The sequence below is a fragment of the Anas platyrhynchos genome, chromosome 16, assembly GCF_047663525.1.
Source record: "Anas platyrhynchos isolate ZD024472 breed Pekin duck chromosome 16, IASCAAS_PekinDuck_T2T, whole genome shotgun sequence".
In the NCBI taxonomy this organism is placed as follows: domain Eukaryota; kingdom Metazoa; phylum Chordata; class Aves; order Anseriformes; family Anatidae; genus Anas; species Anas platyrhynchos.
Genome location: NC_092602.1, coordinates 1,294,695 through 1,322,514, shown reverse-complemented (window position 1 = coordinate 1,322,514; position 27,820 = coordinate 1,294,695). Strand labels below are relative to the sequence as shown.

General features: G+C 48.2%; 1 protein-coding gene across 1 annotated transcript in view; it reads left to right on the top strand.

Annotated features, from left to right (window-relative positions):
* The first annotated feature begins 4,453 nt into the window (after window positions 1-4,453).
* The window catches only part of KIAA1671 (KIAA1671 ortholog), a 71,462-nt gene continuing 48,095 nt past the window's right edge, over window positions 4,454-27,820 (top strand). The window contains exons 1-4 of the mRNA XM_038187527.2: window positions 4,454-4,593; window positions 22,382-22,513; window positions 23,047-24,703; window positions 26,075-26,168. Of these exons, the coding sequence (XP_038043455.2) occupies window positions 23,100-24,703; window positions 26,075-26,168 (1,698 nt within the window). The 5' untranslated portion in view covers window positions 4,454-4,593; window positions 22,382-22,513; window positions 23,047-23,099. The remainder of the gene's footprint in view (window positions 4,594-22,381; window positions 22,514-23,046; window positions 24,704-26,074; window positions 26,169-27,820) is intronic.

Below are 27,820 nucleotides of genomic sequence, written 5' to 3'. Positions count from 1 at the left end.
TAAGCACCAGGAAGCAGGGTGCTTTTTTTCCTGGAATATTTCCCAGAAAGCGAAAGCATTTCGGTGGCACTTTTAGCAGCTGCGTTAGGATGACATGGAGGTGCTCACCGCTATTCATCACAAAGCTCTCAGCTAAGACAGCGCACAAGCTGGGATCACCTGCAGTGTTTTACCAGCAGGATACGTGCTGGGCAGTTTGCTGGAGAGCTGCGAGGCTGCTCAGGGAGACACCGTCCCTGCGAGGGGCTGGGGGCTCCGCGCCTGGTCTCTGAACAGGTCACCGAGTCGACCCTGGGGTGGACAAGTTCGTGAGAGCTTCTATGAGTTCAGCAAACAGCACAAAGATACTCGCCTTTATCACTTCGACTAACAGCGTGTTGTTGTTGGCCGAGTTACAGGAGCGCGAGCTGAAATCTGAGTCACTCTTCTGCTTGGGAAAACAAAAACAGACTCCCAGGAAATCTGCTTTCCTTTGTTCTCGCCACAACCCCCACGCAGTCGGACCATGTGCCATTTGCTGATAGCGCAGGGCGGGCCGCAGACGGGCCGGGGCTGCTGCGTCCTCACCCAAAGCAGGGATGCCAAAACCACCAGAGATTATATAATTGCAAAAACTCCACACCCACCCATTTTCACTCTGATGCAACAAAACCTCCACTACGGTGTGATCCTTAACAACTCTTTCCTCCTGGAGAGCATTATACATACAAATTTGATGCTCAATTATCCTTCCTTTCTGGATTTCTGTCTGGTGCTGCCTGCAGCAGCTGCAGGGGGATGAAGGCCTGGCATCCTCTGCCTGGCTGAGCTCCCTTCTGGAAGAGGGAGAGCCCTGCTCTGATCAGAGACCTGCCTGGAGCCCTGCAGAGCCCTCCGGGGCAGGAATGGTTCTTGGCCAGAGCTGGCATTTGGAAGTGTTTTACAAACCTTCCCCATGAAATCAGGACTCTCTCTTCCATGCCTGAAACCTGGGGGCTGCAGAGGAGCCTGCAGCAGGCAAGGGGGGTCCGGAGGGCAGTGGGGCTCCGCGCCTGGCACTCAGAGCTCTCCGTGCTGACTTTCAGGGTGGCTGAACACAGAGAGGTGGGAAAGGAGCTGTGAAAGACCCCTGCCGTGGTGGGGATGGGGAGTGGGAGGGAAGCTTTGCTTTCTGTTTCCTTTTTGTGGATTATGCCATTTGGCAGTAGAACACCTTCCTGCAGCACTTTGTGCCCAAGACGTGCAGGGCGTTCCCGGCCGGCTCCTCTGGGGCCTCACCTCTCACCTTCAGCAGAAGTTTTGACCTTTGTGGGAGCATGCCCTTTGTGGAGGGTTGCAAGTCTGGACACCGAAGTGCTTTACCGCTTGGGGCCAGAGCCTTCCAAAGCCACGCCAGCCTGCGAAGAGCAGGCACTTGCTCCCCGGGCCCAGCTGAAGTGTTTTCGCATGCATCTCCACCTCCGTGTAATAGGAGTCACTTGCTCAGAGGGAAGAGACGAGGCTGTCAGTAACTGGGGCAGAGGAAGGAATCTTGCCCGTGTGCCCAGGGGCTGTTTTGGGGCCGGGCAGGGACAGGCAGAGGTGACGGGGAGCAGAGCGCTGTCCCACCGAGGCAGCAGCCAGCCGAAATCTCCACGCAGCCGCGGTGCTGGAGCCTCTCCACCGGCTGCCGGGGCCTGACCCAAGTTTGCAGGAGCACAGCCCGGCAGCTTGGCAGTGGCTCCATGTGGCATTTGCAATTAACCCATTTCTCCACTACAGGGCACTGACAGACTGTGCGAGAGGAAGCAGATCGCCGGAGCAGCCCCGCTGGTACATGCGATGTTTGCTGTTATTCACTGCTTTTGTGCAGTTCGTAGTCGAATTGTGAAATGCGCCAGCCCTGGAAGTTAAATGTACTGTAGAGAGGAGAAAGGGAGGCAGTGCCCACCTGGGAAGAAGCAGAGCTGCTAGTGAACGGGTGCATCAGCCTGGCAGAGCCTTTTGTCGCTGTGATGGCAAAGAGCATTTGTGTTTAAAAATGAAAACTTCTCAGGGCTGAGGCCTGCCATTTTTGTCCAAGTGTGAGCACTCCTTCATTGTATAGCGCTTGCATATCATTGCACTGACAGTACTGGTGAAATCATAAACCAAAGGTTCAAAGCTCAAACGTCTGCGTGCGATGGGGCTGGCAGCGTCTGTTTGCTATTGCCATCCACACCGCGGGGTGGAATTACAGCTCTAATTTATGTACATGGGGCGACGGAACAGGGCTCTGCGTTTAACGCTGCCCCTAGATTGCGGTTAACTCCAGTCAAATACCTGCTGATAAACAGCGGGAGAAGGGGTCGGGCAGGGTCATAGCAGGGAGAGGGCACGGGGAAGGAGCCCTCCCTGCATCAGGTCCCACGGGTCCCTCCTTGGGGAACCACCACGGCCGCGGTGCCGCCTGCTGTGCCCTGTGCCGGGGGATCCCGGCTCTCTGCAGCAGCGCTGCGGGTCCCGTGGTTCCCTCTGTGCTGGCCCCACGCCGCAGCCGTTCCCGTTCCCATAGGGCTGGGATCTCCCCAGGGCAGCAGAGGCTGAGTGAGGGTTAGGATACGGCCCCTCCAGCTCTACACTGGAGGCTTTTCGAGACCGGGCCTGCATCCACCCCGCAGCTCTGCGGTCCCGCAGGTGCAGCTGCCGCCCCTGGCCTGCTTGGGCTTGAAGCAGTGAGAGCTGCTCTGGCTCCTTTGAACTTCCCAGGTCTCATCGCCCTGGGTATTTGCAAAGGCACATGCTGAGGTTCCTCCTCAGACAGTGGGAAACGAGGCAGCAGCTTCTTGGGAAGGCGTCTGCTCTTCTTGACGTCACCCATTTGAATGCAGCCTTCCCAAAGGCTACGCAGCCTCTGGAGCCCGGCTCGGCCAGTTCTCTCATCTCTGGCTGCGTCGTGGTATGTAGGAGTTTTTGTGGAGGGTGATGCCATTAGAGCGGCACCTGAATAACTGATCAGGCGATTTCATTGTTTCCCATTCCTTTCTGAAAGCCCCGTGTGCTTGAGCAGTGGTTCCCAAGCCATGGGTGGACCGAGAACCACTTCAAAGAGGGAAAAAGCAGTAACACCCTGTTTGCAGAGGCACTAATCTGAGCCGTGGATCGCCCTCGCCGTGCGGGCATGTGTCAGTTCCAGCAATGGCCCAGGCTGCGGGATGGGTGCCAGCATGGAGGTAACCATGCTGGCCAGGTGGGGAAGGTGCTGGGGTGGGGGGACAGGAGGATGAGGGGACAGGATTGTGCCTTCGTTTCTGGAAAAGGGGAAGGTGAATGAGTCACGGAGCTGGGATCGCTTTGTGTTTGTATGTGGTGAAGATAAAAGCATTGCTAAGGTGGGGGAAGTACATATATTAGCCTGATTTGGGAGCAAGGGGGTCTGTGGGAAAGGGATCTTGATTTAAATGGGATGTGGGTGTATACAACAAGGGTGGGGAAAGAGGAGGGGAGGCTCTCTTTTATTCGCACAGCTATCGTGCAGCTGGGTGCTTCTGCTGAGAGCTCTTCCCTGGCCCCCAGCCACACACCTGCCTGGAGCAGCCACCGGGCAGCTCCTGCTCCGAGCTGAGGTGCACCAAGGAAGCATCACCTCCCTCCGGCAGTGCAGGCATGGGGCATGGAAAGATAAATCAGCCTGATCTGCCCAGGAGCCCTAAAATCTGAAGTAAGGTGTGGATGGGCAGTGACTGGTGGGCTCCCTGCTGACATGGGGATGCTGCCGGGTGCCCCGCGGCCCTGCTGGGAGCTGGCTGAGGGCGTGGAGCCGCCCTCGCTGCCACTTCTCACCCCGGCCACGGCCTGGGCACTGCCTGCCCAGTGAGTCACCGGCCCCGGAGCTGACTTTGGACTCCTCCGGCACACAAACCACACCTTGGCAAGGTGGCAAGGAGCAGAGTCAGCGCTGACACCACCACACAGCCCGGGGGGCAGCACGGCTGAGGGGCCCGCAGGCAGGCTGGGGGGCTCCTGGCGGGCATGGAGCTGCCTCATGCTGAGGAGAAACCCGCCTGGTTTGAGGAGAAACACCCCTATCTGAGGAGAAACAGCCCTGTCTGAGGAGAAACAGCCCTATTTGAGGAGAAACACCACTGTCTGAGGAGAAACACCCTCATCTGAGGAGAAATGCCCCCAGACTGAGGAGGAATGGCCCCGTACTGAGGACACACGTCCCCTTCACAGCCTAAAGCTCCGTCCCCAGTGCTGGTGACCGAGCCTGCCCTGGCACGGGGGCCCTGGAAGGACGAAGGGACACGGGGCTGTGCTTCCCTCAGGGCTGGCGCCGGCCTCGCTCCCGGGGCGGGACTCGAACCCGCGTCCACCCCGCCGCCACCAGAGGAGGGGGGAGGGGGAGGGGGGCAGGTGGAAGGGGCGTGGCCTCCCTCTCCCCTCGGGGGGGGGGGCTCGGCCCCGCCCACCCCAGCGGCGCCGCGCGGTCGCCTTGACAACGGAGCCGCTTCCCCCCCGCGGCCGGGCACTGCGTGGGGGCGTGGCTCGGAGAGGCCCCGCCCACTCCCCCCGCCCTGGCCCCGCCCACCCCGGGCCGTGCCCGGCCCGGTCGGCGCCTGCCCGGCGGGGCGCGGAGCGCGGCGGGGCCGGGAGGTGAGAGCGGGCGGGGGGCGCGGGGGGCGCGGGGGGCTCAGGGGGCGGTGCCCCCACCCCAGGGCTCCCCCACCTCCACCCCGGGGCACCCCCTGGGCAGCGCCGCCGGTCGCTGCGGCACGGCCGGTACCGGCGGGGCGGGGAAGCACCGGGGGGGGGGTTTGGGGGGGGTCTCGGGGGGGTCCCGGGGCGGCGGGGTCACGGCCAAGCAGGGGTCGGAGCCCCCCTGAGCCCCCCCGGTGCCGCAGGGTGCTGGCGGTGGGGAACGGCCCCGGGGCGGCCATCGGGGGTGGGGGAGTGGGGGGGGGGGCCGCTGCGTTCCCCCCATGGGTGGGGGCTTGGGGGGGGTCAGCCGGGTGCCCCCGGTAACGGCGGGGCTGGGGAGAGCCTCGGCAGGAGGAGCCCCCCCCTCCCTTACTGCCCTTGGTGTTATCTCCCCGTGCCCCCTCGGGGTGTTCCGGGGGGCAGCCGGGGGGCTGGCAGCAGGGGGGGGGGGCTGGTGGGGGGCTCGGCACGGGTGTTTTCCCCAAAATCTCCCATCCGAGTGGTTATCAACTTTTCGTACTGTTTTATAGGTTTTTTGTCATTGTATTTTGTGCTTTTTCCTGCAAAAATAGCCATGGGGTGTATCGGGGGGTCAGTCTGCGGTGGGTTTTGCTTCGGGATAGGCGAGAGGCAGGAATGGGGCTGACGGTGGGGGCTGCCCCTAACCCACCCCGGTGGGTGCCTGGTTGGACGCCAAAGGAATTCCCCCGGTGAGGATCCAGGGTTGGGTCCGATCCCTGCCTCTGGGAGCGGAGGGGAGCAGCCACCCATCAGCAGCTTCATGGTGATGGTCGTGCAGCTCCTCTGCGTGTCTCCGCTCTGAATATCGCTCCTTTCCCCAAAAATCCCAAAGAAGAACAAAACGACTCTCGTCATAGCGCTGCCGCTCCCTGGAAGCAGCAGAAGCCCAGGGCTGCCCTCCGCATAAAATTTGCCGGTTGTCATTTTTCCTGTCCCGTTTTACCCGCGGCAGTAAATGATGTGACTGCGGTCCAAGGTTGGTGCTCGCGGTGCCGTTCGGCTGGGGGAGAAAGGTCGGCGCGTGCCCATCGCCGCCGCTCCGCATCTGGGCTCTGGCCGAGCAGATAGCAAGGTCCTGGGAAGGCTTTAATGTCTGGTAATTGAGCGCTTTATTGCCTCCGTTCAGCGCCGTGCTGCCAGCTGCACGTAGCTTTGATTTTCCTGTTTTAATGCTGTCTCCAACCACGTGCAGCAGCGCTGCTGCCTGCGATGCGAGCTGAGCCCCTCGGGTGTCCGCGGGCTTCCTGCAGGCCTGAGTTCCTCAGAAGAGGGGGAAAAATGAGTTCTGGCTTGGGAAGAGACTTGGCTGCAAGAATTTCAGCCTCCAAGGACGGTATTTCAGAAGCTCTCCAGCCCTGGTGCCGTGCAGGCTGAGCGCAGAATGGAGACGGTGCCGCAAGGAGCACGCGTTCCCCGTGTGGCTCCGGCGTTGTCCCGGGCCCTGCTCCGGTCAGTGCCTTGTTTCCCTGGCTACTGGGTAATTCTGCAGCCCGCCTTGTCGCCTCCTTTCCCCTTCACATGGGCTTGGTTACAGTGAAGTAAAAAACGAGCTCTTTCTCCTTGGAGAGGAATGCGTTGCTGCGCTCGCTGCCCGCTCCTTTCCACAGGCTCGGTCTTTGCTTTCCCCCTGCTCTTGGAGCCGTCTCTCCTCGGGCTGCTCTTCCAAGAGCCATCCGAACAAAGCTGACACAGCTCCTGGTGATTTTCCTCCTGTCTGTGAGTTTCTAAATAGTGGTAAAAAAAAAAAAAAAGCTTCCCACAGGCTTGAAAACTTCAGCACGGCGGTGCTTGTGGGGATGCCCTACAGGTTTGTGACACGGGGCTTGGACCTGGTGCTGGACGTGTTGGTTCCTTACCGAGGAGTCCCGTCCATCCCCATTTTTCTCCCTGAGCTGGAAGGTTTCCTCACCTCGATGCTCCACCGAAACCGGTGACTGGGTGCTGCTCCCTTGCCAGGGGAAGTTTCTGCTGCCGGTGGGTTTGTCACGCCGAGCTGCGTGCTGTGGAGGTATTTAAAGATGTGACTGGGGAAAGGGGTGTGTGCACGCCTGTCTCGCTGCAAGTTTCAGATCCTTGGCATCCAGTTACATGCAGTGCCGCTGTCCTTTTCCTACTTCCAAGCCTTCTTTTTATAGGATGTTTTCCCGCAGGAGGGTATGAATAATGCTGGTTGGAAGTCTTTCACTTCCAGAGCTCGGTAGATTTTCACGTGATGCTGTTGGTGGCAGGGAGATGCACAGTGTTTATTTTTTCTGCTAGTTTATATCATTCTTTAACGTAGCCACAATCTTTTGGGGCTCCGTTTTTGACTCTTAAGCAGCTTTGGGGAGGAACGTGCTGTGTCTCTTCAGAACTTTAAGGTGCTGTTCACGGGGCAGATCACGCTGTGTTCAGTGGGCTGTTGTAAAAGGGAGCCTGAAGTGAAGTGCTTAATCCTGCAAGCCCGGGCACGACGCTGCAGCGATGCTGTGAGCGCTCTGTATCACTTCTTTGTGCTTGGCGTGCAAGGGTGATGAGAAGCTGGGGGTGTTGCAACGTTTTAGGTGTGTTTTTTTGTTTTCTGTGTAGGAATCATCCAAAGGCATCATGTGGGAAAAAGCCACGAGGTTCTTGCTTTGGCCTCGGGACCTATTTAAAGGAGGACTCCTTGGTGCAGGAGTGGCCTTTGGCACCGTGCGGTGGCTGTCCCCAGTTTGCAGCACAGGTGTCATAGATCTACCAGCACAGCTTGAAGCCCTCGTGCTTGGTAAACTCTGGATGCCCCTGCAACTGAGGGCACTGCCTGCTCCCAAAATGTCCAAGCAGCGTGCTGTTGGGCTGCCCCCTGTGCTTCCCGTGGTGCCGAGAGCGTGCTCTGCCCGCTGGCTTGGAGTGAAATTCTTGGTGAAACTCAGCTGGTAGGAGCTGAAAATCTCATGGGAGAGGTCTGCTCGGGCAGTGAGGGTTTTTGTCAGGGCTAGAAGCGACTCTGTAAACAGCTTGATCATTTTTAGGCTCCTTCCCCAAACCCACATGGCTTATTTTCTTGCTTCCAACTGTCCTTGGTTTGTTTTGGAAATGTGTGATGCTGGAACTGCAGCAAGAAAGCTCTCAAACGGCTTTCTGGGCTGGGTGGGGTTATTTTTCAATACATCTGCTTAAGTAGGAGAAAATCCCAAATTGTTAATACGTACTTTGGCAGTTTTCGGTACTTTACAATTACATGGAAACGATGGGGGTCGAACTTTTTTTGTACTCTTCACTTCTACAAACACGCTTGAGGACAGGAAGGGTAACAATGCTTTTTTAGGCTGGTGTGATTGTGGGGCTGCGATTTGGGCAGTGTGGGGCTGCGGGGGATTCTGAGCTGAGATTGCTGCTTGTTTGCGTTTTGGGTCCTGTCCTGTGAATGTGTGCTGAAGCCTCTGGGGGAAAATCTGGGCAGCCTTAAAGCCAATTACAGAGCTGTTCTGTCGAAGTTCTTATCAGTAGTAAATGCCCGAACTTTCCATTTTGAGCTATAATAAAGCCGTGGCATGCCTGAAATAAAATGAATGTTGGACTCGCAACAGTGTGAGAACCGAAAGCTTCTCGCTGTTGTAATAATTATGAGTCAGGATGGCCATTAGCTTGCTGTAACAAGTAGAAAAAGATAACCAAACCTGCAGCAATGAGTTATCTGCATGCTTTTCACTTGGAGGGGGAAAAAAACTCCTGCATGTGCGCTCCAGAAGTTTCTTTAATCAGAGCAATCTCGTAGTTGCCCGGCTGTACGGAGCTGGGTGGGAGGTGAGGACTGGGCTCTGCTGTGGTCTCGGCTGCGTGCCTGACCCAGTTACCGCTCAGCAGCGCGGTCCGCAGCGTGCTGGCATTGCCTGGAAGCGTGTGTGTGCCCCCGAGCGAGGCCAGCCCCAGAGCAGGCAGCTTCAGCTTGGCCGCAGGGGCGGCTTGGGTGCACGTAAGATGAATGGCAAGACGGAAGAAAAAGAAATTAGCTGTGTTTTGGGGCTTGAAATGCTTGGGTTTGCATGGTGGAGAGGAGAAGAGGTGAGGAAGTGATGATGATGATGGTTTTGCTTTGTTGGTTTTTCTCTAAGTCTAAGAGTTAAAAAACGTTATCCTTCCTTTCTCAGGGTAAAAAGCTGCTGGTATTTTAGTGAAATGCATGAAAATGAGTGTTTGTGTGTGCTTTTGGTGCAAGCCATGTTGTCTCCATACACGTCAGCCACTGTTTATGTTTTTGCAGTGGCTGTTTTTCTGGTGGTGGCGTTGGTTAAGCACGTGCCCTCTGTGCCTCCCATCGAGTGGCGCTAATAACTGGGCAGCTCTGGTATTCCTGCCGATGTAAGCGTGGGGTGATCAATGTTGGTTAGCGCTTGGAAAACAGGAATGGAATTTAAGCCGGTCTTTATTCCTTTCTTTTAATGAGCTCAGACTCCAGCTCGGATTGGAGTCTGGCTGCCTTCTGAATTCAGCTCCAGTATCAGTGACTCTTGGTAGGGAGCGAGCGGTGCCAAAGCCGCAGAGGGATGTTTATCTGCCGCGCGGACGTTCAGCCATACAAGGCTTTCGATGGACAAAGCCCTCTCATCCGTAACGAAAGCATTTGGCCCAGCAAAGTCGTATGTTTTAAACAGGGCTGGAATTTCTGGCCACCAGAATTGCGTTTGATTTTCATGAGAACGCTCTGAGTTCCTCATTGAGCAGGACGAGCAGGGATGCCTTTCTAAAACGGGCACCGAGGCCCGAGCTGTGCAGTGCAGCTGGTTTGTTCCTTTACTTAGCGACCTTACAAGAAATGTCATTTTTGTTGCTTGTTGTCAAACAGTGCTCTGACTGTGTCGGTGCTTTCAAATGGCAGATATTAGTATAATTTGCCCTTAGAATATTTTAAGCACCCTAATGGTTACCTTAAATATCATCCTATCCTTGCAGTATGCATCTATGAACAGTATAGAGTTTTTTTTCTTGTGTGTTATATTTCAGCCTACGATAGCAGTTGTGTTTGAGAAAGTAAACATTGTGATTTATGCAATTAATGTGAAGTATTTCTAAATCATGTTCAAATGTATGTGTCTTGTAATTCTTACTAGTCAGCGTTCAGTTTGTTCTTTAAAAAAGAAAGGTTTTTAAGAGTATCCCATCTCTCGTTGGTTACTGCTTATAATGAAGAAGAGATTAAATGGACTGGTATGATAGCAGGAGGGTTTCTGGTACTAGTTCTGATCCTTTCACCCTCAAATACAATTTTACATAGTACTGAGAGGTTCTGGGTATTGCTCCGAGGTTGTGTGTGGTTGCAGCAGAGGTTTCCACGTCTCTGAGCTGTTCTTGCTAAACTTGATGGGGCAATGGATGTTTTCTGGTTGCCTTTCTTAGCTGTACTTGAATCACAGCACACATAGGAGAGGCTCATCGATAGTTGCGGATCAGCGTTTTGGGAAGGTCAGGGAAGCTGGTTTCTGCATGCTGAGCATTATGCTAATTCGGTTGTTAAACGTATTGGAATTGCGCTTCCTTTGGCTTCTGCAGTGCTTGCAGATTCCATCAGAGCCTCTGCTCGGCGCTCGGGGTGCTGAGGGTTAGCTCTGGGCAGGGAGAAGCCGTCTTGTGCCTGGTGCTGCCATCAGCTGCAGGAAGCACGACCACGGGGCTGGTTTGTACCGAGGTCCTGACTTGAGGTGTGCGCTTAAACAGTGCCGCTGCCGGGCCAGTCTGACACCTGGAGATGAGAGCTAGGAGAGGCAGGAGCCTTGCTTAGGATGAAATGTGATTTTTTTTTAACTTTTTTCTTTTTTCTTTTTTTTTTTTTTTTTTGGATGAAAGGACTTTATTTTGGGATACAGGGCACCTGTGATGATTGAATTCATGGATTATGTGCAGACAAAAATGAAATGAGGTTGTGTATGGAAGCAGATGTGTAAGTTTGGTCCAGTTACTGACTGCCTCCTGCGAACAACGCGGAGCCTTTTCTCTTGTGTTTGGTCTTGAGTCTAGGAGCATGTATTAATACTGATTCCTAACAGCGTGTGCAGTAAGTACCTTTAGAGACTTGGTGATACCTTAAAGCGTTTGAGATACGTGTTTAATGTAATGATCGCGAATGCTGCTGTCTTTGCTGGTGTTGGACTGTGACACAAAGTAAAAGAGAGTCGATTTTGAATCCACTTTTCTGAACTGTGGATGCTTGGCTGACTGGGATGGGTTTTGCACAAGCCTGGCTCTATGTGGAGCAGGTTAGGTTATTTTAGGTTTCTTCGTTTTGGAAGGCGATGGCTTCAATTTCCAGGTTAGCGGTCTTTCAAATTGCTGCGTTTATGGGTGTTAAAAATGGTTATTTTAAAGTAAAAAATCCTTTCTCCTTCTCTGTTTAGCTTTGCTCTATGAATGACTGTGCTCTTATGCCTGTTGCATCCTTTCTAATGATGTGAGAAACCTGGACTCGGTGGCGTTGCTCCCGGAGAAGGAGAAGCATCATTATACCTTGAGATGGCTGAAGCCTTTACATGTGCTCTTGGGGCGAGACTTCTTTTACTTTTCTGCCTGCCTGCTGCTCATTTCATTCTGGGTGTTAATTATTGCTTTACAACCTTTGTAAAGGTTGACCTACACCATTCTGCTTCTGTTGGCTCCTTGAAGTACTGACACAACTCTTCTGGAAGCCCATGTCTCAGCATCCTGGTAATTGCACTGGTTCCAGCAGGACCCAGTTGCTGATCGGAGCACAGAAAAACCTGTAAGTGTGGGAAGGGCACCCAAACTCAGCATTTTGAGAACGTCTTTAAAGGGTGTAGGGGAAGGTGGCAACGAAGCAGATGGCAGGTTAGCATCTGGAGAGGGGTGGGCTGGTGAGAGCCTTCCTGCCAGCCCTCCTGTGCGTGTGTCAGCCAGTAAATCTCTGCGTTGTACGTGTGTTGTTTGACAGTCTGCACCTTTTATTAAAGGTTTTTCTGTTTTATCTTCATTCTGATGTGTTACATTCTGTGGCTCCTGTGCTTAAAACCTAGCAGAAGGCTTAAAGGAGTGATGTGTGGTTGTGGCACAAAAATGCCAGTGCTGTCGGGGCAGACCCGTGCTCCCCATCCTGGTGGGACTGTGCTTGGATACCCATGCTGTGTTCTGCCTGCTGCTGCTCTGCTTTCTGCCCCCCTCCCAAATGTGTAAGGCTTTATGAGACTGAACTGTTGACTTTCAGTTAATTGGCTATTTTTCCCTGTCTGTGCTTTCTTGAGCATATAAGGAGATGGAGGGAGTTGTTGGAATCACAAAGCTTCCAGATAGCGTGCTGACCAGTAATTCATTACAGGCCTTGATTTTCCTGCGTAGCATCGTGCGTCTGAAGAACGAGGCAGTAAACAATGGCTAATGTGTAGGTTTTGTGCTGTCAGAGTTCTTGGCTTAAATGTGCTTTTGTTCACAAATGAGAAAAAAACAGGTCTGAGTCCTCAGTCATGCAAAACTGCAGTGCCCTGTTAAATTTGTGGCTGCTGGTGGAGGAGGAAACTCCTTTGTGGGCTGCAGCTAACGAGGACTTGCTACCAGGTAATGAAAGAAGCAAAACTCGCAGTATTTCTGCAACGGGTAATTGCACTGGTGGTGGTGGGGAAGCTTAGGCAATTGGTGTATGTGGACAGCTAGATGTGACCGTGTGTGACAGTGGGAGCCTTATCGATGGAGCAGCAGTGGCTCCCCTGACACAAATGTTCTTTGCTTGGCAGCCTTTTTGTGGTACACAGCTTGGGGCAGGTTACAGATGCTGGATAGGAAGCGGCACCCTGCTGCAGTAATAATTCCTTCCCAAATTAACGCTGTGTTGGATATGTGGGGCAGAGGTCAAAGAACTATCAAAGCAATTCAGTACTTTGAAATTTTCAGTAGAGCAGATGCTGACATAGCATTTAACATTCTCTCGGCCAAAATCTGTTATTAAGAGTTTAACTTTTATAACAGTATTTTATTTTGACTCAAAATAGATCCACCCCTCTTTCTCTGGTCTAAATTTATTTTTGATTTTTACTGGACATGAGTGGAAAGATCTAAATCTGATGCTCATGTCTATTTGAGTTTTAATGGCTCTGTCTATATACTGAAAGGCATAACGAGAGCAAAATTAATCTCGTTGAAGATTTTTTTAATAACTGCTTTGTTCAAAATCAGGTCATCTTTTAAGTACAGCATTCGAATTGCTGCTATAGGATCAACAACCTGGGAGGACTTCATCAGGCAGCCTTTCCTGCGTTGTCCATAGTGCTGGGCAGGAGAGTGGTGTTTTGGGGCTGTGTGCTGCTGCCCTGCCCTGCCAGGACTCACGCTGAAGCTGGATTTTCAACGTGGTTTTGGCCAGTGCTGGGTGTGCTGGAAAACTTCACTCGGAGGTGATGCCGATACCTGATAAAATAAGTCCAACTTTAATTCTGCCGCTCCTTCCATTTTGTCTTGAACATTTTTGGGCTATGGGGTCCATGCATTAAAAAAGGGGCAGCCACAGAAACTCCCCTGCATTCCCACTCTCAGAAGTGCCCACATCGGCTCGGCTCCTGCCGAGGGGGGAGGCTGGTTCTGGATGTGTGCTGTGACTCCTCGCTGTCAGCCACCAGGAATGCTGCGAGTCGAAATTTGCTAGGTGGTGCCTACGGCTTTTCTCCTTTAATGTTTGCAGACAGCTCAGCTGCATCCTGTGATAATTGAGATGAATCCTGGAGAACCAGAGCTCGGTGCGAGGAGCTGTAAACACGCAGTTGCCCTGCTGCTGAGCCTCCGAATGTGTGCTCGGGACCTGCTGCCTGCCTTGGTATCCCAACGAGGGCAGCGAGGTCAGGCTGTGGCGTTCCTTAATGCCAGCTCTTTGTCTTCTCTGGCTCTAACAACAAAATATCGTTCCCGTCTGCTTCACGTGGGTACAGCTGTGGTACAGTTCTGTGGCAAGCTTGATCTTTAAGACAAATTCCTACGAGTTAGAGGAGCAGCCTTGGAAGCTGCTCGTTTGCTGACAGAACAGAGCAACCCAGGCTCCACTTCAGGCCTCCAGGCCCAGCCCTGCTTCCAGCGGGGCCAGCGCTGTGGTTCTGCTGCTTGTTCCTCAGGTAATGTCCAGGACAAATATTTGGGGCTTGAGTGTGGTGGCTTGTTGGCCCAGCTGGGCTACGTGGTTCTGTCGTGAGTTACGCAAATATTCGAAAGGTGGAATGGTGAAATTGCTGCCAGGCAGTCCTGGCTGTCAGAGTTGAAGGAAAATGTGGTGTTAGAAGAAAAATCCACAGCTGTTGAACACAGAGCTTTTTGGTGTGTGATTTTAAGGAAAAAAAAATAGAACACCAGCAAGTGAAGGCACTGAGTGGTATATACCTAACAAAAATATGCAGTGGCAGGTTTCGCTTTTGCTGAGTGAAAGCTTTAGAAGTAGCACAACGTGTTACAGCATCAGGCTCCAAGTCTTTTGTGTGGTTTGGGCAGGAGTCTTTTAGCTGGTAGTGGTTCAGCCTCAAAATTCATCCTTCAGGACAAGTGCAGATATAAGCTAAGTGTAAATGTTCCTTCTTTTCACAGAAGCAAAGGACCCTTACTGCTCAGACCTCAAATCTAGGAGTCGGTCACCCCCTGCTGTACATATGCAGGACAGGGCCTGGCCTCCTGCGGTGTGGAGCTGGCCTCTGCTCCGCTGGTCGGGGCTGTGACGTTCCCCTGCCGTGGTCAGGTCCTGTCCCGCCAGCCAGGTCTGCCCCAAAGACCTTTTCCCGGGGTCAAGTGGTTTCCCCTCTTTAATAAACATTGGCAGTAGCTGTAGAGTGACCCGAGACAGCTGGCTTTGAACCTTCACAGTAAGGACAAATCATGGAGATTAGAAAAGGAGGAAGAGCTCTCTTCTTGTGGAAAGTGCATTTTAGCTTTGCCCAGGTGTTCTGCATTTATATATATGTTTTCTAATCTGTCATTATTTCTTTATGGTATTCTCTCCCATTACTTTTTCCTTTGTCCTCTGTTTTTATGGGTGTAGGTTTTCTTCAGATGTTTGAAGCGTTGAATGACCTCCTAGGTTGATGAAGGCAGTGCTTCAAGGCAGGTAGCTTCAGGTTTTCTTAATGTTAAACGCCGGATGAAACTACTTCGTGCTTTTTTCTGTATGCTAATACCTTAATCCCCTTTTCAGGAATCGTGTGAACGTATAAAATACACAGCATTCATAAATCAGTACTGGAAACTCCAAGTCAATCACAGAACAGGCCGAGTTGGTTATCCTTTCTGAAGGTGGTTTCCTGGGCAGGGTCACAGATGTGTTCTCCAGCACTGGAAATCCTGTTAGAACTTGAGGAGGAAGATCCGAGGATTATGGGCTTGTCCTCTCCTAGCAACTCCTCTGACACAGGCACCTGCCCCGCGCAGAGGCAAGCAGGAAATGTCTTCTCACATCGTGCTATTTCTGTAATGCAGTGACCCTCAGAGGCTCAATTTGTACAAAACGATCTGTTCCCTCGGATTCCTTCCTGGGCGCACAGGGCGATGTGTCGGGTTTATTTCTGAAGGCTCCATAGCCTTTGCTTGCAAGGGGTAGCTCTGTGAAGGCACTTGCCTATTTTTGTAACAAGTGGGTGGATTTTTTTTTTTTTCTTAATAATCCAAAGCCCACAGATCTGTTGTGCTCGGACCTCTGACCTGTGTGACCCAAAGGGGCCTGCACGGATCTGTCTCATGAGCAAGGTGAGCGTGGCACCTTTTGAAGGTCTCATTAGTTTTGCCTGTTTGCATACTGGGTGGCAAACAGCCAGTGTTTTACTGCGGGGATTTTCTGAGGGATATTTGCTCCATGAAGTAAGCAGTGTCAATGGCAGTGTCTGTGTAGTTTTGGAGGAACCTGTCCCAGCAGTCTGGCTGTTGTCTGTAAGGTGCTTACAGCAGCGGACGGCTCTGAAGGCAGCGATGCCGTGAACAAGATGGAGAATCCAGGGCCCAGACCCGTGTCTGTTGGCACTGGGATTGGATACCCTTGTCCTTTGTCCTCCCTCACTACCAGGAGGATGAGAAGTGTGGACAGCTGGAGTAAATCTGGTCAGGTGTGGGTGGTCTCCCAGCTCCTTTTACTGTCGGAACTCGGTGTGGAGGGCGGCTTCCCGGAGGGAGGCTCAGCTGGAAGGATGCCGGCCTCTTCTCCGGCCTCTTCCCCATCCCACACAGCCCCGTCCTGTGGCCAGCTCAGTTCCCTGATCATCCTCTTTCAGCCATGTCCATGTTACCAGCTCGGGGCTGGAGGCTGAGAACCCAACCCAGCGCGGCCCTGCCTCATGCCCCGGGGCCATGGGTCCTGCTGCTGACGGTGTCACGCTGGATGCGGTTCTTGAACAGTTCAGGCCAAATCTCCTCCCTTCCATGCAAGGTCACAGAGGCTCCAAAGTGGTGTGAATACATTAGCATGTGATTAATTTCGTTGTGGTATGCAGCGTGGTCAGATGACAAATGAGACAAATCTGAGGATTTAACCCTCTTCCTCTAGAATCTGTGCAAAAAAAAGTTATCCCAAACAAAGTTTGTTTTAAATACAATTAAACGTGGAGTTCAGCTTCAAGCACAGAGACTGTGTTGTTCCTACAAATTAATATGTAACTTCCTTCTGGATAATAATGATTCTGAACAGGTTTGAGGAGAAGTGCCAGGTCACAAACTTAACTCTTTGCCCTCTGTGTGCCGGGGCTGTAACCCTCACTGCCTTTGGGGGCTGCAGGCAGGATAGAGACCTGAAACAACTGACCATGCTCCTGTAAGAGCATTGCTTTGACTATTGTTTCGTCAGTTCCACGGTCAATTTGTCTTGCTTGTAGCAAAACCTGATCATTAATATTTCATCTGGTATGCAATGCAATTGCTTCTGGAATGTCTTTACATGCTAAACTGCATCTAATGTTGGGGAAGTCATTTGCAGGCCTTGGTTGTGGGTGAAACGCATTTACAAGGATGAAACCTAAGCGAATATTAACAGGAGTCGAAGCAGACCACAAAAACAAATGTTTGATGACTTAAGCAAACAAAGCAGCACTTTCTGAGACCTGCTGGGAATACCGACCTTCCGCACAAACATGCTCCTAGCCTAGCTTCAGCCTTACCAGTAATTCACGTTGTTCCTGCTGAATGTCATCTTGTGTTGGCAGAAATCAAGATTTTGTTTTTGTTCTCTATTTCAACTGCTGAAAGAATTGGAGTTTCTGAAAATACCCACCCACTAATGAGCCAGGTGGAGTCCCTCATGCAGAATGCTAGCTGGAAATGAGAGATGACTCACTCGGGAGGGTAAGGATGCACAGCATCTGATACCAAAAAATAATGATTCACCACAAATTCAAAGCGTTTTGCCTTTGGATAAGGTTCGTTCTTGATGGGTCTCGTGAGACTCTCATAGCAAATTAGCTCGGTGGAAGTTGGAAAGGAAGAATTTGCTCTGAAACTCTCAATGAGATGGTTGTGGAGGATGAAATTATGGAAGAATGAGGTGTAATGAGGTGCTTGTGTGGGTCAGAGGAAATGCCTAGCGTGCTCTTTCAGCCTGTGTGCCCTTGGCTGATCTGTTTTCAAAGAGAACAAACTGGCAAAGATGATGAGGGCTTTTCCTCCTGCTGCAAGAGTCTTGCTTTGACAGAGTTGATCATGGCAGCAAAGATGTTATCCATAACTGTCTGCAGGGCCATATGGTCACACTTAGTGTTCCGAGGTATCTTTCTGCTGGGAATAATAACAGATTCTTCATTCAAAACTGTTTGACCCTACTGGGGGGAAAAGCCTCCTGGTGGAGAGGAGCGGTGGCGGATGCTGCGTGGGGGGAGGAACAGCAGAACGAGCAGGTGATCATCCAGAGCCACATTAAATGGTTTTGAAGGGTGAGAAACTGCTTTTGAGAAAGAACTGGAGGCGAAATCCTCTAGTTCCAGGTCTGTTCTGCCCCCTGTTCTTTTCTTTCTGAACAGAATATGCACATGCTGGGAGCAGACTAGTGCCTGAAGCATCGCTGCTCATTAGTGGGTGTTGTGATTTGTATAGATACACCTTGTCCAGCCACTCTTAATATGTGATGTGCAAACAGTGTTAAAAAAAAATTATATGGGACTGACAGCTTTGGAAGAGGACAATTAGAATAATATTTTTTTACACAAGTCATCCCCTCCAGACCAATCTTTTTGTCTCCCAAATTCAGGACACTCCAGAGTGGCTGCCCCTGCCCTCCCACCCTTCCCATGCTGTTTGACTCAGCTTTGGACGGTTGCATTTTCCCATTGAATCCCATTTTAACATTGTGTTTACCTGATTGTCTATATCAATTAATTGCCCTGCTACACCAAGAATGTAGTCTTAGATTTATGTTGTCCATTACATGGATATACCAATTATTTAACTTTAAATTTATGATTTCATTATATAAATGCTATTTCCTGTGTAGTTGCCTGTTACATGCCTGGAGTTCTTGATGATTTGCTACCTGCTTAACTACCTCCCTTTGTAACATATGTTAAAATATGTAAACTATTAAAATATAAGGTGTAAAGTTGTCCCTCTAGCACTGAGCTGCCAGCACATAACCGAAAGGACAGTTGAAAATATTTCTGTTCTTTGCTGCATGTCTACATCTCAGGGAAGCTTTAGCAAGTGATGATAGTTATGCAATTGTACTGGCAATAGCAATTAGAGATTTATAAGTGCTTGTAAACGCAGCTATTTATAGGATGGCACTCTCTTTAACAAAACACTAATCTTTCTCTGCAGTGGAAGAAAATGTCAGGGTGGAGTAGTTCAGTCTTGTGTTGGGACTGGACTGTAGCAGCCAAAAGAACAGTGCTCTGCCCTTTGTTTAAACCAAGGGCTTTAAGCAGGCTTGCACATGAGGAATGGAGAAGGAATGTTTTAAACTGTGCAATACTTCCAGATATTAATATTGAATATCTATGGGGCTTTGTGGGTCAGGTCTGTCTTGTGAGATGTGGAATTCTTATTTCCAGATCTCAACCTGTAAATAAAAGCTCCTTGTTCTATTGAACCTCTTCTTGTGAGTCAGGGATAGGATAATTTTGCTGCGTGTTATTGCTTGTTCTTACTTTGTCAATAAATATGTCCAGGAGTACTTTTTGAAAAATAAAACCCCTTTGGCAGTGTTGTTGTTAATACTTCTTTACGAGAGACCCTGTCCGTCCGCTTAAATATAACCGATGGTTCCCATTTCAGTGCAAGGTGGTGCTACTAGCACGAGTCAGGCTTAAATCCAAGAATAGGAGGAGACTTTTTGGCCGAATTAGTTGCCCAATTTACTTAGTTATCAAAGTTTTGAAAAAGTTGTTTTCCTCTGTGCATTTTTTTGTGCTATAGTAAGCCTTATGTTCTGGACAGCGTGCACGCACACTGCTAAAGCCATTTCTTTTTTAATACATGCACAGTAAGTGATGGGATTAAATAATTAGCTGGGTAGATCCTATCAGCGACTCTCCAAGTGTTGCAGGAAGCAACAGAAGGATGGCTGCTTAAAAAAGCTGCCTTGAATTGCTGTAGGCTTTGATTCCAATATGTAGCCATTGAGGGAGAAAAAAAATGATTATTTTTTTTTAAGGCCCAAACAAATAATGGAGAAATCTTCTGTAGAAGGAGTGAAATAAATGTACGTTGTACAGAGGGTGCTTGGATTTGTTGCCTGTGTGGCTTGCTGTATGGGTAAAACCCTGCCAAGCAGATGAACCATCGCTGTTGGCTGGTGCAGTTGGGCCTGAAGAAGGAAAACGTCGTGTTTGGTAGGTTTCTGATGGAGCATTCTTAGTATAAACAGCCACAGTCACTGATTAGAGCCCAGCTTTCTGATTGCTTTCAATTCTCTAACCTGGATTTATTCCTTTTAGAGCAGGGAAGCTTTCCCTGTGGAATTTGTGCTTCCCATCCCTACACAAGACAGATGAATTTGTTTATCTGCCGGGAGGCTCCGGGACCCGTTGCAGACGATATTGCTTTGTATCATGTAAAACATCCTTACTTGTGAGCGAGGAACTTGGCAGGAATCACGTGCTTTGTGGTGGGTGGAAAAATTATCTGCAGGCCGCTGCTCCCGTTGTCCTAAGAGGCTTAGGGGAATTACCGTGGGTGTAAATAACAGCGCTGCGTGCGCCGCCGGGCAGGCTGGAGCGAGGGGTGATGTGCGGAGCCCTTCCCTCACCAATATCACCTGAATAATGCCGTGAGGAGAGGAATCCACTCTGATTTCGGCTGAGCAATGTTACTAGGGAAGACCGGCTACTTAATGAAAGCCAAATGAGGGTTTAAGACTGAGCACGGAGGGGGTCCACGTGTGTCCGCTGTGGTCACCGGAGCCTGGGAAGGTTCCCAAATACTTGCTTCTGGGAACGCATTTCGGCTTGAGACAGATGAAGTGGAGCAAGGGAGGAGACCGGCCGGCACGCACCCTTCTTGTTGCGAGCAGGCAAAACATGAAAAGTCATCTTGGTGCCGCGGGTACGTTCATGTGTGTGGGCAGAATGTGGCAGCCGGGAAGGGGAGGAAAGGGAAGGGTGGGCATGGGCAGGGGGGCGCGGGGCACAACCTGTCCCCACGCTGGGGACACGCCGGTGGCTGTGCATGGTGACAGCAGGCACCCACGTGGTGTCATGGATGCTGGCAGCGTTTGAGATTCTCATGTGAGTTGGCTACAGTTGATTTTTTTTTTTAATTTCCTCAAATTCTGTGAGCGGCCACGTTGACTAGCTAGTATGTTGCTAGAGAGAAGCAAATTTATCTAAACCAAGGTGCGTGCCTCAAAACAGAGGTGCAATGAGTAGTGTATGTTACATGTGACATGCTGATGGCACGATTCCCCTTTATCTGTTGTACAGCTTCTTGAAGTTCTGGGAGCTTCATAACTTATAAAAATATACCCTGTTTTGCATATGTTGTCCCCAAAATATTTTGTTGTGCCTTTCTGAATGCTTGCCTGTTTGGGGTCGTGTTTTTGTTGTGGGGTATCTGAATAATACAAATTGAAAGCATGGAAACAGCCTTCACGAGGTCATGTAGAGAAATGGGATTTCAGCTGTAAAGCTGAAGTGTAGTGCAATAAAACTACGGAAAAAGTATAACCAGAAAGGGTAAATCGTGCTGTAGGAATGGTGGCTGGAGAGCTGTGCTGCGTGCTGTTAGCAAGGATTAAGTCCCACGTTGTATATTTGCCGCCTTGCGTTCCGTTGAGGATCAAGTTTTATTCCATTTAAGAAGCTCTGTGCCGCCTCCTTCTTTTCCAAAGAAAAGAACTGTGCTCTGCCACAAACAAGCACACTCGAGTCCTGCACCTCGAGTTTTTGCTTTGCAGTATTTTCTGTTAGCATCGTCCGTGTTTCAGCAGGAGTTACTGGGCTATGTTTAGAGCACGACTGCTCCTCGCAAAGCTTTTTCATCCTTGGAATGCGAGAGCATTTTAATCGGATTTTGATGGTGTTTCTTAGAATAAGGAGTGGGAGCGGGAGGAAGATTTCATTAAGATCTGTGAGATCGTGGAAGGAACAGATTGATTCGGATAAGCTGATTGGGTTAGCAACTATTTTGGAAAGAAGAGGTCGTGGACTCGAGGGGACTAGCGCAGCGTGTGTGTAAGCAGTTGAGACAGAAATTCAAGGGGATTGAAAGATGAAAGGGCCCTGGCAAGGTGAGCAAAGTTCGTTGGCCTGCCCGGGAGATGAAGGCACAAACGCAAGGGACAAAAATAAATCTCTGCAGTTTGTGGTGCAGTTGTGGTGCTGCTCAGCTGCAAGGGAAGCTGAAGGTGAAACAACTGCTCCAGGCGGCAGGCGCAGGAAGGCACCGGTCCGGTCTTTTAAATATTCACATGCACAGAAGATCCACATCCCACAAGACCCGAAAGTACTGATATTTGTAAAGTTAATACACGGAGAAATGGATCAGGAGAGTGACACCGTGTGACGCTTCTTCAGAGACCACCCAAAAGTAGACAGGAGGGTGACAACACAAAATAGAGACCCTGAGTGAACGATGATGAAATACAGCCCAAGTTTTTCCTAAAGACTAGGAATATGATAGCTTTTAAAAGAAAAAATAATGCACCTAACCTTGTATCCACGTGCATTGGCTACAAAGTTTAAATATTCTTTTTATTAGGGAAAAATTTAAACAGAAAACATTTATCTGTTACTGCTGGAATCTTAATTGCTGCTGGTTTTCCCTCACCTCTGCAGTAAGAATGTATTTAAAGCCAAAGCTAATCTCCTGCCATTGTTCGGGAGTTATTAGAAAAAATGCTTTGTCATGGTAAAAGCCGTGTTTAGGCTGAAAATCAGCCACTTGAAGGTCAGCCTTCAGGTAGTCCTTCACGTAATGTTGTCACAGAAAGGAGCTTTACAATAGAAAGTAAATTACAGTAATTGAGATTACAGTAACACAGAGCTCAGTGTTTAACCAGTGATTGACAACACTTGAATTTGCAAACAGTACTCACTGAAATGCGGATTTAACTGTGTTCAAATTTAACATCTGTCTATCACGCAGACCAAATTATTTACCCTTCACACTTACGCCAGGCTTTAAGTGGTAATTTTTTGTTGATTCTTTAGTAACTGGAAGTTAAAGTCTGATACTCTGTGCAGTTAAATCTGGTGGCTTTGTTTCAAAACAAGAGTCAGCTTTTTTCCTTGAAATACCCGGGATTTTTGTCTCCTGTGGTATTACCCATGTAGGTCTGGGTGTGTGCCATACCAGAACCTGAATGCTCTTTGTTTATTTGCAGGAGATGCCTGATCAGTGTTGCTGAAGTGATCGCTGTCCCCTGTCGTTAATGTGATCTTGGCAAGCTCTGCTCTTCACTATGACAAGTGGATCGGCTCGGATAGATCAGTTGCAGCAGAAAATGCGAATTATGGTAAGTAGCAGCAAAGCTTTTAGAAATCTGTGGAATATGCATTTATTTCTGTTTAGTTCTAGGCCTTAACTAATAAGTAGTAAAAGACATTTTCAGTCACAGTCATTCCCATACTTTTGTTAGTGTGAAAGAATAGAGGCAGTGCATCTCAGCAGCTATTTATATTATGAGTTAAGGTTTATATATCAACACCGGGAAGCCTGCTTCAAAAATAAATAAATTTATTTCTTTGAAGTAACTCAGCAATTGAAATCTGTTTGGCTAATGGTAACTCAGTGCTGTGCAGATGCTGTTACAGGTTTTGTCATATTACTTGGTTGTTACGCCTAATCACTGAGTAATGGTGCATTTTGTTGTTTGTTTTTTTCAGAGGAGAAGTAAGCTTTTCATTATGTGATACACATGCTCTGTAAAGAGCAAATCTGAGATGCATCTTAATTTGAATTTAGCCACCTTCCGAATTAAAATTAGAATGAGTTTATTTGATGTTCATGCTGACTTTACATCGATGCTTTCATTTTCTTTCTGTGTAGGTTTTTCTTCTGTGCTGGATTTTTTCAATTCTGTTGAATGTGTAATTACAACTATGGCAACAAGAGTAGAAATAAATTCCACTTTGGCGTCTTTGACGACAGTACCTGACTTAAAAGAGATCAGAAACGAAGATAAATCACAGCGTGTGTATGTAAGTGTGCTTTCAGATGTAACTAGCAAGAAAAAGGAGTCTTCAACATCACTAACACTTGAAGAGAAGAACAAATTTGGGAGTACTTCAAGATCTGCAACAATGCCCTCGCTAGGATCTAGGCCAAGACTTTTCCCAAAGCCTTTTTCTAAAGATACATCTTCAGATACTTTTGCTAACGTAAAACCACCTGTTACAGCTTTCAGATCAAGTAGTCTTATTAGAAAGCCCAATGAGGAGACAACATCTGTCAAGGTATTAGGTGGAAACGTTCCTCCGTTAGTGGATCAAAAAGTAATTGAAAATGAAAGTAAGGCTGGCAGTGAGGTTGTCACAAACATGACATTCTACACTGGTCCCAGTGCAAATACTGTCATTCTTTTTGAGGCACCAGGAGCAGAGCAATCAAAGGTGAGCCTGGCGCAAGGAAAAACGGCTGCTGATGACCGCAGAGTGTTTAGTACTATGCAAACAAAGGAGCTTCAGAGCAATGCCAAGCTGGAGAAACCATTTCAGCCATCTGAGACGTCCAGGAATCCTGAAGGGTCTCTTCCTAGGCAGACATCGGTTTCCTCTGGTATTAGACTGGTCTCTTGGAACTCCCTCAAAACTGGTGCAAAGAAAGATGCTTATGAAGATCATCCAGGGGAGAAAAACAATGATGCAAGTAATATCAACAATAAAGTTGATTTCTCTACTGATTTGCAGCAAAGGCCAAAACATAGACCAGTATCTGCTATTTTTCTGGAATCGTTAAAAGATCAAAAGCATCGTCCTGTGGAAGCTCCTGAGGAAAAGTCTCCTACAGAGAAATCATTGGTCAGAAAACCCAGGCCTTTGTCCATGGACCTGACAGCTAAATTTGAACTTAAAGATCTTTCTTCTTGCAAGAAGACATGCTCATCCCATGAGAGCAAGGAGAATGTGTTTTTAACTTCTTTTACTGACAAGGGCTGTCATGATCCATCTGAAATGGGGCCCAAACCTGAAGAAATGGAATTTAATAAAGGCAGTTCTTCAAAGATAAATTTGAAGTGCAGTAGTCAGGACACTGGGATCCTAAATAATGGAAAATACATATGGGAAACAAAACACAAATCTAAAAGTGAGCAAATTGAGACAAAACCAGGAATAGTCACCAACTTGCATGGTTCTGAAAAATCCTTTGAAACAACTAGTGAAAGCAGAGCTAATAGGGATGGGAAAAAATTCGATCAAAAGGAGTCGAGTGTCTTTCCAGGCAGTGAAAGCCCTGCAGCTTCCTCAGAAAAAGAGAACAGTATCAAAAGAGGCAGTGTTAAAAAACACATCAGTTTGTTTACTTCAGAAAATCCCAATAGCTCAATAGATACAGAGCCTCTCCCATCAGCTGCTGAGAGGGAAAACAGATGTATGAACATCCAGCAGAGAATCAAAGAACTGACAACAGAAAATACCGATGCTAAGCCAGGGACTCTACGCAGATCTCTTCAGTCACGACCGCTTTCTGCAGACTTGACAAAGATGTAAGTTTCAGAAAAGTCCTATTTAATCATCTTCATCATATTCCATGAAACTTGCTCTATCAGTACAGTACAATGTCTGCACATTTTGGTTCTACTCAGTGTAGTTATTCTTTGTAATACGGTTCTCAAACATCCACCATGCCAAAAAAGAATGTAATGAAATATACACTGACAAAACATGCTGTCAATATTGTAACCTTTGCATGTTACTGTAACAGTACAGCTATTAAAACTCCATGCATTTTGAAATCTTGAGGTGTGCCTTGTAGGCTGTAGGCTTACACGTTTGTGAGGAAGCAATGACTGAGATTCCCTCTTCTAACCATGCTGTGTTGATGTCCGTCCTGTTGCCATCACAGTAGTTTTTCTTCAAAATAATTCTGAATTTTATTTCAGTTGACACAGGAGAGACAGAAATGCTTACTGTGTCTCTGACAGTGGTATAGAATATTACATTTTTGGCCAGACTGAAACCTTATTTCAGTATCAGTTAAGGCCTAGAGATCTATGATGTGCATTCTGCCTAACTGTGGCAAAGGACTAGGGAAACATCTTGGGTTTCACGACTTGCTCTACCAATAACATAGAAAGCTCTCTGCTTCCTCTGATGTAAGTCAATCCTGCAACCTGTATTTCTGCAAATTTGCAGTTTTTAGAGCCCTGTTAGTGTAATATGAGATCTGCTACCTTTGACATACCCATACCAACAAAAAATGTTTCCCTGTAGAAAGATACTTTGGCCAAGATAAAACGTGTTCTTTCAGTGCAAAGTTGGGTAACTGATTATTCCAAATCAGGAGAATTTGTTTTTTGACATGGATAAGAGCTATGGATGGTACAGCAGAGTGCATAAAGCACAATCTGAGGCCATGCTGCAGTGCCTGGTGCTAGTCTGGATAGCTCATGTTTCGTACACAATGGGAAAGGGGAAAGGAGGGAGGGTTGCTGCTTTGGGAGGTGTGTCAGGGTGTGCTCTGTGTAATGAACACGGCAGGTGTTTGGCTGAAAGGACCTGATTTTCGAACAGTGGAGTAGAGTACTTGTTCAGCAAATCCTAGTGCTTTTGCTGGATGGAAATAAGGGGAATATAACTGAGGCATGAGAATGTTAATAACTTTTCCACCATTTTGCCTCGTCATGCATCTCAATTCTTGCAGTATACAGTAAGCTACATTACTAACAATTTTTTCAGAAGCAATAATCCTTTGGTCAGTAAAACCACTGAATACTGTTGTAACACGAAATAGCAATGTTTCTCCTTTAAGAAATACCATTTATTGGATGATTTTTATTGACAGCAGACTGATGATACATCATCTCATTTGGTAGGAGGAGTGCATTTTAACTGGAACTAAAAGTCTTTTCTCTTAGGTTTTCAAGTCCGACATCAAGCAGTGAAGCGAAGACTGAGAAACCCGCTGATATCAGAAATGGCTCTGCGAATGAAGCTCAAGAACATCAAAAAGTAAGAAAATGGCATCAGCCGACGTAGCTTCCAGTTAGGCTCGCCTTTTGAATGCAGAGAGCACTATACCTTGTGTCCCATTCTGTCTTTACCAATTGATGACTTTAAAGTGGGCATGGAGAGTATTAAGAATGGCATAATCCTAATAGGTTTATCTGTGTAATTCTATCTTTAGGCACTTGAGGAGACAGGTTGCTAAAGAACGGGAGTATTCTGTCTGTGTTGAGTTTTTGAAAAGTTAAACGTGCATGCTGCAGGGAAAATTAACTCCATCCCAGCCAGATCCAGTACAAATGCATGCAATAGTATAGAGTGAAAAATATTTTGTGTGCTATTTCAGTGGGACTTATAACACATGTAAACCTGTAGTAAATTAGCTATGGCTGCTGTGGTTCTATGTAGTGATTATTTTCTCTAAGTGCAGCATTAGCATAGTGAATTTCCACATCCCAGTCCCAGTTCCTTGTTATGTGCTGTATGTTTCATGTCAATCTCCTAAGTAACATTTAACTTAGAAGTTTTGACAATAAAGTACTGTACAGAAAGTTCCATTTGCTGTAAAAGCTGTGAGGCTGTTCCTGTTTCCAAGGAACACTTTGGTGTTTCAAAACAATTTCTCTGCTAAGGCTTCGTAGTATCAGAGATTTAATGTTGTTTTGTGGATATTTCTTGTGAGTTCCCATGGCTGTGTTTTTTCTTCTGCCGAGGTTTAAGACAGGAGTGATAAAGAAACTAGCAGCTTGATCAGAAAGCCTCAGTAGATTAATTTTTATTTTAAATAGGGTAAATTTATTTTAAAAAGAAAATCTTCCATTAATGGTGGAAGTACTGTTTTCAGAATCAGACTATTAAATTAGGACTGAAACATTCCCTTGCTCTGCCTACAAGAATACAGATGAGATTTAGAATAAGTCATTATTTATAAATTTCTTTCATGTTAATTTTCTGTCATTCTTCAGGTGTGGGATGTGCTTTTTTAAGAGACTCTTAAGTCAATTCCATATTTTATAATTTTTAATTTGAAAAAGGATTGAACCCTTGTAGGATCAGGCAGTGTTTTTTGATCATCTTTATTATTTGTGTGCTGTTTCTTCAGTGAATGTTATTAAGAGAATAACATTGTTTTCTCTTATTAAGAGAAACAGATTTCGGGATGCTAGTTATATTTCTGGAAAGTAGATAATAGTAAAGAATTGGCCAAAAACTTCAATTCCCACTTTCCCTTTAACTCTTTCCTGCCTCATCACACTTAGACAGCTCCAGTTGTAGTTACTCAGCTCTTCATATCCCTTGCAGTTACTGACTGTATCACTACTTATAGTGAATACCTATATCTGAAAAGACAGTTTCAACAAAATGTAGTAAAAGTACATTTGCTTTTTCCCAGGAATTCAGACTTCCTCTCAAGGTGCCTGTGCCCTGCTGTGCTGTTCTGTGCTTTGCTTCCAGACCCGAATTTCTGTAGGGCTTGCAACATAACTGATTCTGTGGTAGTTGGGGTTATGAACCTTTTAAAGTCTTGTACTAGTTTTGCATGTGTTGTCTTCTCTGGAGTGTGGTGTGGGTATGCATTTACTGCAGATTAAAATGTCTTGAGAAATCTGAGCTCAGGAACTCAGAATCATGCATGTCTCATGTATCGACGCTTCATA